We start from the raw sequence: 10953 nt of genomic DNA, 5'->3' as shown, positions 1-10953 counted from the left end.
CAAGCTCGTATTATATGTTTGTGGCTCAGTGAACCAGTTTTCAAGAGGTTAATTTGGTAGCGTACCAAACTTGGCTCCTTTGTTTTGTCCTCGGATTTTATCCAACGAACTGCTTCCAGAACCGAGCCAGTTCTTCCACGGTGGACAGCACAAAATCTTAAATCAGATCATCTCATGGGGTCTTGGTGTTTTCTTGGAACTTGTCCAAATTTGGAGCCCTGTATAGAATGCTAGGCTCAGATTGGTGGACTAAATCTTTCTTTCGGCAGCTATACGAATGAATGGTGCACTTCAGCTTCACACCACACTTACCTTGAAACTTCGAGTCAATCTTTGTAGCATACACTCAACCAACGCTTCATAATTAAATTTAAAAGTTGCAACACAACCCATAACTAAAGTTTAACAACAAAAATACTTTGCAATCTCAAGACATAAACTCTACTTTGGATGGTGTCCTGTTTTATATTCCTCAGATTAGATGAAATCCTTACCGTCAAATGGTGAATTTTAAATTAGTTCTACCAAGTGCTCCGTTTTCCCTCTCTCTCCCTCTCTGGAACCCAGGCGACGCATATAACTCCCCTCCCATCCCCTCCCCTCCCCTCCCATCCTAAGCGCGTAGAAATCACGCGTCGGTCGGCTCCTCCGTTCTCATTTCGTCGAAGTTTGGAAGAAACCTCCTCTCTCTCTCTCTCCTGCGTTCCCGCTCGCGCGAGCGGTGACGCAACCGACTCAGTCCCGGCTCCCGCCATCCCCAAAGATCTCTCCGCGAAGGAGCCGGAGACGAGACTTCGATTATTCTTTATATATATAGGCAAGTGGAGCAGAACCAGGAGCTTCCATACCTTCCTCTTTTGTTTCTAGCGCTTTGGAGTCTGGTCCTCCGCCGCCGCCGCCGCCGCCGCCGACAATTCCTCCGCTGCCTTCGAGCTCCCTAACGATCTCTCCATGGCGTCAAGTGGAGCTAGAGCGGGTAAGGCGACCTCACCGGGGACTCACCCGCGCTACATCCCCAAACGAGGTGAAGTCCTGAAGCGAATTCTGAGAGCCCTATTCGGACTCGCGCCGCCCGGCCGCGCGGCCGCCGCAGCCGGGAAGGTCCGCCCTTTTCCGGCGAAGGGAATAAAGAAGGGTCGCTGAGTCCCCAGCCATCTCTGCCGTCCGCGATGGCTTCGAGGAAGATATTTATGTATAATTCTCGTTTTAGATTAGATTCTCTTCCGTGGTGCAATGTGCACACTGCACAGAGAGATGGGGATGTGTGTGTGAGTGCCATAATCTCCAGTTAGCTTACCCCCTCCATCCCTTATATTTTCCCTTCGTGTACTCCCATGTGGTTTATGCAGGCTTAGGATTGCTCGAGAGGAAGAAAAGTTGGAATTTTTAGTCGCAAATTGGTTAGTACCTTCATGAATCTTCAGGAATTTGGATTCGCATGGGCAGATGTAGGGTATATAAAACGGGAAAAGACAAAAAAAAAAAAAAAAAAAGAAATCTCATTTTTTACAAAAGATCCAATCATAGAAAAGTTCTGCCTTTTCTTTCTTAGTCTTTGCATCTTATAGTTATAATTGTTTGGTATGATATGGTGGACTTCATTTATTATCATAATTAATGGGGTTGGATGCATTATTGTTTGATTGATTTACTTTGTATACTTGTATGAAGATTGTTAGGTTGAATTTATCTAATAATTTAAGTGTTGATATGGTGAGAATAGGGTTTTAAGGAGATCTCAGCAGTTGGATCTGCTCTTCGTATATTTTCTTATCATAGAAAATGCATTAATTTATTTTTAGCATCCTGTGAGTGGGTGTTATGAGAGCATGGCCTTCATGATTATTTATTTTTTATCTTCTTACCTTTAATATTTACATGTAGATTGACAGGTTTCTCTGAGTTGGCCAAAGTAGAAGTGCGTATTATGAGAATAGGTCATGATCCAGTCCCTCAGCTATGTAATTCCTTAATTGGCCACAAATTTTGATATCTCATGATTTTACATGTTCAAAAGAGAGCCCTTGGTTGCACATCCAAATATGTAAATTCATGAGATATAACTGAATTTCTATTTGTTGTGGTTGCTCTTCCCACCATTGCACTCAAAAGAAAGAAAAAAAATGAAGGGCCCATTTGGTGTTGCTTTTTTCCCCTGTTTTTGTTTTCAAAAAATTGAAGAAATTTGAAGTAGATTGAACAGACATGTACGTAAAACACACGTTTGTCAAATTGTTTTTAAAACCTTTGGAACTTTTGGCAGCGAAGATATACCATTTTCAATGAATTTGCAAATAAAAGAAAGGAATAACACGAGTTCTATGCAAATGCTGTCTCCAACATTAATCTCCATGCTGTTTTTCACCAGGGAAATGAAAATACAAAAACAACAACAATGCCAAATAGGCCCTCAGGTTCTTTTTACACCTGATTGTGATATTTTCATGATTCTACATGTTTGTTGAGTCATGAATTATTATGCTAGGTGTTCCATTGTGCAATAAAATGTCATATAAGGAATAGGATCATGAAATTGAGAATCCCTATGTTATGTCGAATTTTTCAAATTAACATTTTCTCTCTTTGCCATCTTACATTTTGTCCCTTTTGAACATTCTCTTTTAACACTCAAGCCAAGGTTTCAAGTCTTAATCAGTATCAGGATCAGTATGATACGGTATGGCACCATAAGCCCTTGTACCAACACAAGGTGCATTGCTGGAGTTGGCACAACACCGATACCATCTATCTGTATAGGGGTGTACCAAGCCCCAATGGTACAGTGTTGGGTCACCTGCTCCTGTTTGGTACTTAAAACTTGATTCAAACACTTTCTGAAAAATCTCAATTTTTTTGAGTAAAAAAAACAACTCTTAAAATTGAAAAAAAAAATCTAAATTTTAAAAAATAATATCATATTTTGATATTTGAAAAATCTAAATGCAGTCTGGATATGATTCTAATATTCTTCTCTTCATCTTTTGTTGCTCTAGTTTGATTGTTTTAGGTCTGATAATAGAGTAGTGCTTTCTAGCATTTCTTTCAGCTATCAGAATTCTGTGTTGGTACATATATCTTGACACTGACCTCCTTCCGTTTTAGGCCTGCATGGATATTCTGATATGGTTAAAAATGGCTATTATGAGAGCAGATGGTGAACTCGTAGTAATGTGATTAATGAGTTGGTTGCAAATTATGTTTCTGGTTTAATTCCAGATTGGTTCCATCAATAAAATTTAGAGAGGAGGCTAAACTCTTTGGTAGATATTTTAAACATTGTAGTTCATTCATCATTTTATGCATTTTTGTGCACAATCTGAAATAAATATGTATAAGGTCTCTATTCTTCTCATATTAATGCATAGTCTTATTCATTCTCTTAGTCTTTTGATCTTGTTTCAAAGTCTAATTCCTGTTTGGATGCTGGAAAAGTGAAGGAGAGTATGACAACAATGTTATTATTTCCCATAACAGGCATAGTTATATATTACTTGAGCATAATGAATTCTCATTTTCTTATTTTCATCTTGCTTTGTTTGATTTTCAGCATTGTAATCATGCCTTCTCAGATCAGGTTTTTGGGGAGTCGCTTGATCATAACTTTCCTTAATTGGCCTCAAGTGGTTGCTACCACATTGGTATGCTATTGAATCCCTTCCAGAGCTGAATATGGAAGGCTAGGTGGGAACTTGAAGTAGTCTGACATATAAACAACATCTCTGTCTGTGTTAAAAATCTCTAGATATTCATTTTCCTTTGAGTTTCTATTTTCTACAGTCAGATACTATGCATAAATCCTGAATATGATATGCAGGTAATATCTAAAACATCTTTGCATGAGAGGGATTGAGTAACCAATGAGTGCTATTTTGCTGCTTATAGAATCAGTGGAATTATGGTAGCTTCATACAAGTTCAATCATATTTTTTTCTCATGTATAATTCACTATATATTTGAAAAGTTTCTTTCCCTCAATATATTTACAAGTTTCAAGGTTGACCTCCCTTTGCATAAAATTCTGAATATACTTATGTACTATATAACTAATATAACTTCGCATGACAAGGATTGAGTGAACAACAAACACTACTGCTCTAACTTTTGATTGCACCATAACATCTATAATCAGTGGAATTATGATAGCCCCAGATATAAGTCTAATCTTCTTTTTTTTTTTATAGAAGGAAAAACTATACTGCAGAATATATTTTTAAAAAATTTCTTTTTCCTTAATATGTTTAGTTTAAAATTGTCCTCCATTAATTACTTCTTTTAATAAGTTGGCTATGACTGTAAGCCTAGGAGGTGCAGTAGGAGGTATGCCCTTTGATGGTATGCAAAAAGTCCTTATAAAAAAACATGAACCTGTTTTTCATGTGAAACTTACCTTGTCTTACTTGGTCATGGTTCATATCACTTGATAGTGTCTTCCATACTTGCTGATATTCATACACAACAGCTATATCATATGTAGGCCTAGTATTTTATTTTATGTTACTCTAGTTGTGTCTCAAGATGGCATGGTTTTGTGATTTAGAAAACCTCTCTCTAGTAACATATGTGGAATTATATATTCTGGAAACAAGGAAAAGTGAAAAAAAAATTTATAGCATAATGATTAGAAATTTCTGATAACAAAGGTGGGAGAGGAGAAAGTGAAGGAAAGAGAAGGATAGTTTGGAAAGCAATAAAGAATGAAGAACATGACAGAATAAAAGGTAGAATATTTGGCATTTGTTAGAGAACTGGGTGTTCTATCAGGATATCAGCAACTTCTTTGTGAAATTCACATTAAATTCTTCTTTCTCAGCTAGTGGATATTAATAGTTCGAAACTTAAGTGTTGCTTGATTTGACAATTTTCATTATTAGCATGGAGAAATCACATTCAACCAACCTTAAATGCATAATATCAAATGCGGAGAGTGCCATTACCACTTCAAGTGCAAGAAGCAATTCTAACGTCACTGCTATGTTATGCAGCTGAACTCCGTTTTACATTCTTAATTTATGTTACACATTATGCATTACATCCATGCGAAGCAGTGGTTTCAAATATTGTTTGTAAATGCCAGTAGATTTTCTTTTTTTTTGAAAAGATTGCCAGCGACAGTGTATCGATATATCCAAAAGCTCTCTAAAAAAACAGTATTACTTTTCTAGATAAGAAAGAAAATAGAATGTAAGAAGAAAGGGAGCAAAAGGGAGCGGGTGTTTGAAGAAGAAAGAAAAGAAATGGTTTTATTGAAAAAAATGAAAGAAAAAAAAGGAGGAAAAAGAAGCATGCGGTAAAAGGAAAAAAGAGTAAAAAGGGTTTTCTCAGAAAAAAAAAATAAAACAAAGGGAAAAAAGGGAGGATGAGGAGAGTACCATTAGCACTACCACTACCACTACAACGCATAAGAAGAAGTTCGAGCGTACCATCACTAAGTAAGTGGAAATTCCCCGTAGACCGTGTGTTACCGGCTCTTTTATTCAGCTAAACTGAGTTTTCTTTATTCTTAATTTATGTTAACCATTATGCATTTCACCTGCTGAAACTAAGATGCGAAGCCGGGCATCTCAATCTCTGACTCTTTGTTGTATGTGCTTCCAATATTGTTTGCAAATATTATTAAATCATTTTGAGAGACTGTGAGTGCCAGTATCAGTACATCCAAACCGCTCACAAGATTGCATTACTTATCTAGCAAAAAATAGGGAGCAAAAAAGGATCCTGTGGTAAAAGGAGGGGGAACAACAACAAGAAGAAGTTCTGACAATAATTTTGATCTTGGTTTATTTTTTGAGAACCACGAGAGTTGTTTTTCAGAGAACTGTGATAGGTGAAAGTTCTGGCTTATCTTAGTTGATGATCTGTGCTACATCTGTTTATAGTACTCAATGATCTGTGAGCTGGTGCTTAAATTTTCCTTTTTCTTGTCAATCTCCAGTTTGACACCATGAGAGTGCTATCTATTATAGGATGCTACCGCCAAAGGTCTTCAGAACATCAAAATTGGAGGAAGCACATGAGGACAGTTTGGGCAATATCCAAATTTCTATCTGATCACGGCAGCACAACCTGCAGATTCGAAGCCAAAGCAAGCACATCATAGTTGAGTAAGGAGATTACGAGTTGGGACCTTGATACTCTATCAGAGACAGCAAGCTGGAAATTTTATGCACCTGCAGTAAAGTTGACCTTATTCTGTCTCAAAAACATCCAATTTCAATCATTACAAAGTTATTTAACATTTTAACTTATTTTGCAAAAGAATCTTCGACAATAACCAAAAAAAGGAATCAACCATGAACCTTTCCATATTCCTTTGATTTAGTAGAAAGAATCGTTTTTTTCTCGCTTTCTTTATATGTTCATTAAAGTGGTAGATATGACTTCAAGTTCCAGTTTTTGCAGATCAAAATGGACTCCGTGTGAGTAATGAAATTCACACAGAGAAGGTTGCTTAAAAATAAAGAAGAAATTCTGAGGGAGAAGGAAGGCCAGTCCTAAATTGATTCCAGTATCTCCTTAGTCTCTTATAAAAATCCAATGATCATCATCACTAATTGGCTTTGTCCCATTAGATTCAGATCCTTCTATAAGTTGAACTTGGACTTCAAAATGATATGTTGTTGAAACTTCTGCCATGTGATGTCCTGTACATTGCTGAATGTGATCTTACTATCATATGGGACTTGAAATGTTGACTGAACAAGTGAGCTGCCAGTGCCTGTAGCCCTCCTCTTTTTGGAGGAGGTACCAGGTTTGAGTTCTGGGTCATGCATCCCTAGGTAATGGAAGCAGGGTAACTCACCTTGGGTGGGTAATCTCTCCCTTCCTCTCAGAAAAAGAAATGGTGAATGAACGAGAGATACTTGATATAGATATGACTACTGGTCTTACCATAATTAGCTAACCATAATGAGCTAATGCTTTTATTGGTATCGAATATTCTTGATACTGAATATAATCATCATATGCACCTAATTGATAGACTAGAAGAAGCACTTGACCACCAAATTTATTCTGAGTAATCATAGCTGACAGTACTAATTTGCATTATAGGCAAACATCCTCATACGGTATTCCCTTTTACCTATCAAAAAATTAGGGGGAAGGCTTCCTTCCCAGTTGCTTAAGAAAAGGATTACTTTTAAGTGAGTTTGCATCTTATTGGCTTCAATTTGCATTTTTGCCTTGTTTGTCTTAGACTTCTGGGACTGTTGAAATTTTGACCTCTTTTTTTTTTTTTTGGTTCTCTCTCTCTCTCTCTCACTTTGCTTTCTTTTTTTTTGAGCAGAAGGGTGGAAACTGAAACTGGAACCATATTTTGGACCTTAGTCATCAAAGCCATGTGAGTGGATGGAGATTAGATTTTTTTACAATGATAAATGACTTGATTGACAATTGAATATATCAAATAAGACTAGTGTAACAATGATCGAATACCACTGGGCTATAAGTGGGCCTGTCTGCAACAATCATCTTTGTCAGGATACTCGTAGTTTCATGTTTTAGCTTGTTGAGAATGAAATTATGTTGAAGGATGCATAATTTTTCATTGCACTAAAATAGCGCATGCTCTTGTGACTACTATTCATGTTTCCAGTTCTAGTATGTGTTGACTTTCAGAACTCGGCTTTTTGGCTTCTGTAGTAGCACTGTTGAAACTTCAGCAGATAATATCATATTCTTTATGTTTAAAACAAACAGGATATGGCCATGCTGGTGCTGATCTCTTTATGCTGAGAAGTTGGAGTACTCTGTCAATTTCATCCATTATTATATTCATTTCTTTCCTTTTATACATTATGTAACTATTTTGTTACTTGATTATTCTTGGAGAATTGAACTCTTATATTCTTCTTTATATGTGTGGTTTTCCTTCTAACAATTTAGCTAGGCGTATTCAAGTCTTCTTGAAGTGGAAGGAGAAGAAATACGTATAAAGCGAAGAGAAATAAAATGATTCTTTTGGTTTTAGAGAGGCTGGCTGAAAGAAAGACACAAAAGTTTTAGAGGTAAGTAAAACACTATGATTATGTTGGTTGTTCACTTTCTTTTACATTATTGTTGGCTGGTCATGGCAAAAGCAGAAGACGACAACAATCAACTGTCTATCTATTTCCATAAGAAAATTGTGCAGATGTCTGGGTGGTGTAGTTGGTTATCACGCTAGTCTCACACACTAGAGGTCCCCGGTTCGAACCCGGGCTCAGACAATAATTTTGAAGAAATGAGAAAAATAAAATTAGAATTTTTCTATTTTTCCTTAATATATATTAACATTTTATGTGCACAGAATTTGCAGTCTTTGTCTTTGTATGGATTTGCATGACATTATACCGAAGAAATGAGAAAAATAAAATTAGAATTTTTCTATTTTTCCTTAATATATATTAACATTTTATGTGCACAGAATTTGCAGTCTTTGTCTTTGTATGGATTTGCATGACATTATACCAAAGACCAAAAAGTAATGACGAGAATGTTTGCTGATTACTATTATTTATGGACAACAGAACAACTCTGTGAGAGGGTATTGCATACAAATCGAGTAATCAAGGGAAAGCAGGTTTACCACCCAATCTTATATTGCATGTACGTTTTGATCTATTATCAACATTATTGAACTCATTTAAAAAAAAAATACTTCTCTTTTTCTTTGTTTTTTTTCAGGGGAGAAAATGTCTTCCTACCAATTTTAGTAGCTTAAGCATTACTAATACTCGCTTTAAGATTTTCCATGTTTAATAAACAGGGATTTGAAGAACAATTATGAGTAAACCAATGGTTAAGATTGATTGTGTTTGTGAAATAAAGAAATGTTCAAGAGATTGTGGCTAAAGCTTATGTCATAGTAGATGAACTTTATATGTACCATCAGAAGGAGAACAAAAGGGAGGAGAAACTAGCTGATTTTCGTTTCTTGCACATTCTGTGGATTTTTTTTTTTTGCCTTTCGAGTTCTTAACCACTTTTTCTTAACTGGTGTAGTTATTTTTGGGTCGGTTTCAAAATTGTATAATCTTGACCTGATATGTTTTATTGTAAATTTGCTGGATTTTTCTTGGTTTCTTCCAGAAACATACTCTATCACTCTTGCACTTAGCATTTACAAGTCTACACCAATTCCATATACAAGGATGCAAGTAGTACACTTATGACAAACATAATGAGACACAACCAAGAAGAAATCAATATATATGCATGATACCATAATCTGTACTAATTCAATTTAAAGACAAAAGGCATGTGGACAAGTTTTCTTTTTCTTTGATTGGTTGGTTGTATCTCCTTATCCTTGCTGTGATGTATCATGATATCAAGTGGTGTTCCATATTTTGTCAAACAACTGATGCGAATAGATCCACATGCCTCTCCTGAAGAGCAAGTGGAGATCCATGGAAACTTGCCACCATCCTGATGCAGACACATATTCCAGTATTTTAATTTCTATGAGGCCTAATCCAACTCTTTCAGATATATCACTGCTTGGCTGAGAAATGGAAGGGGTTGGAGAGGGTGACATCTTTGGACCTGGGAAAGTGAAAGTTGAGGAAAAGGACTTTTGTGGTGATTTGTTGCAACTAGCAATGATGGTTGGATTAAGCTTGTGGATGGTTACCATCTTGGTGACTCCCCTCTGTCTGATTCCATCAATATAAAAGAAAAAGAAAAAAAAAAAAGAAAGACACCCCTCTGTCTGACGACTATCTCATGACTCCATTCCCTCTGCGTCAGCCCACTGAATCTGTTGTTTTTTCGTTTTTTTTTTTTTTTTTTTTTTTTTTTTTTTTTTTTTTTTTTTTTTTTTTTTTTTTAAATTTGGCTCCTCGATGCTTTGGCCTTTGGATACGCTATTTTGATAGAAATGATGGGATTTGTTAACGCAAAGCAAAGTTAATGATGACTTTCTATGTTGATAATTTTTTTTTAGGTTATTGGTGGCAAGTCCTATCCAAGGCAAGATGGCATGAAAGACGGACATTTGAGCACTATTATAATCTGTTGCTGCTGGAAACAATCTGCCCATACCTTGGAGCTGACCAGAGTGTTAGAGAGGTTGATGAGATGTTGTGTGGATTTAAGAGTGTTGGCCAGAGATCCCCAAGTATCTCCCTAATCGGTGGATGATGGTTGTCAGGACTTGGATATGATCGCCGCTGGGCCGATCATATCTGAGTGTTGATAGAGATAAGGAGATCGCAATCGGACCTTTCCTCCAATGCTGAGTCTAATTCCGAAACACTATAGATGAGGCAATTCTCTTACTGAAGAGTATGATCGGACCTTCTAAGATTCAAAATATTTTCTGTATTTTGCACACTACAAGTTGATGCAACATTCCAATTAGACTTCTTTTCAGCTTCTAATGCTCGAAGGTTCCAATTGCTATTGCTCCATGCTGTGCTGCTTTAAGTTGGCATAAGCCCAAAATTGTGTTGTTGCATTTGCAACGAGTCTTTGCAGCTATCAACGAAACCAAACTCTTCAATACTCTCATTCAATCATCTAGACTTTTTACCCAATTGCGGGAGATTAATTGGTGCGCTGAGTAGGAAAAATAAGGTTAGTGCTTTTCGTTGTTGTAGGAACGCAATTGTCCAAGCCGGAGGAACAATACACCATAATCCATGTCCAGTCTCATTCTTCGTGCCCAAGGCGTACTCGGTACATGTGATCCTAATGTGACAAAGGAAATTAATAGTGGCACCACTTTCTAGAAAAAGAAATTAAAAGTTGCATTAAAATAACTAATTGTTTTTTGGTAAGAAAAATAACTAATTGTTGGTAGACGAGCTAATTGCAATCCCTCCCCCGAGAAGTCTCAAGCTCAAACATGAGAGATCATAAATAATCACCATTAAAAAAAATAATTGAAATAATTATAGAGTCTTTGTCATGTGAGCTATGAAAGAGGTTTGGCTATGATAAAAATGGTCAGTTTATGGAAAATTGAAAGAA

General features: G+C 36.5%; 1 protein-coding gene and 1 non-coding gene across 22 annotated transcripts; both read left to right on the top strand.

Annotated features, from left to right (window-relative positions):
- The first annotated feature begins 627 nt into the window (after window positions 1–627).
- LOC140856482 (uncharacterized) lies at window positions 628–10441 on the top strand. Of its 21 annotated transcripts, XM_073253869.1 has the most exons (6): window positions 628–1192; window positions 1350–1400; window positions 3548–3638; window positions 5933–7339; window positions 7699–8006; window positions 9926–10439. In XM_073253869.1, the coding sequence occupies exons 1-4, from the start codon at window positions 1170–1172 to the stop codon at window positions 6095–6097; spliced, it is 330 nt and encodes a 109-aa protein (XP_073109970.1). In that variant the 5' UTR covers window positions 628–1169; the 3' UTR covers window positions 6098–7339; window positions 7699–8006; window positions 9926–10439. The 21 variants fall into 21 exon arrangements, 1 of the variants encoding a protein (XP_073109970.1); XR_012139717.1 differs by lacking the exon at window positions 3548–3638 and having other exon boundaries at window positions 5964–7339; XR_012139715.1 differs by having other exon boundaries at window positions 628–1400; window positions 5964–7339.
- Window positions 8134–8207, top strand: TRNAV-CAC (transfer RNA valine (anticodon CAC)). The gene has a single exon. It is a non-coding gene; the product is annotated as a tRNA-Val (tRNA).
- Window positions 10442–10953: the final 512 nt, after the last annotated feature.

The sequence above is a fragment of the Elaeis guineensis genome, chromosome 3 (genome assembly GCF_000442705.2).
Source record: "Elaeis guineensis isolate ETL-2024a chromosome 3, EG11, whole genome shotgun sequence".
Classification (NCBI taxonomy): Eukaryota; Viridiplantae; Streptophyta; class Magnoliopsida; order Arecales; family Arecaceae; genus Elaeis; species Elaeis guineensis.
Note: the sequence above shows the minus strand (reverse complement) of the source record. Positions and strands in the feature narration are given on the sequence as shown.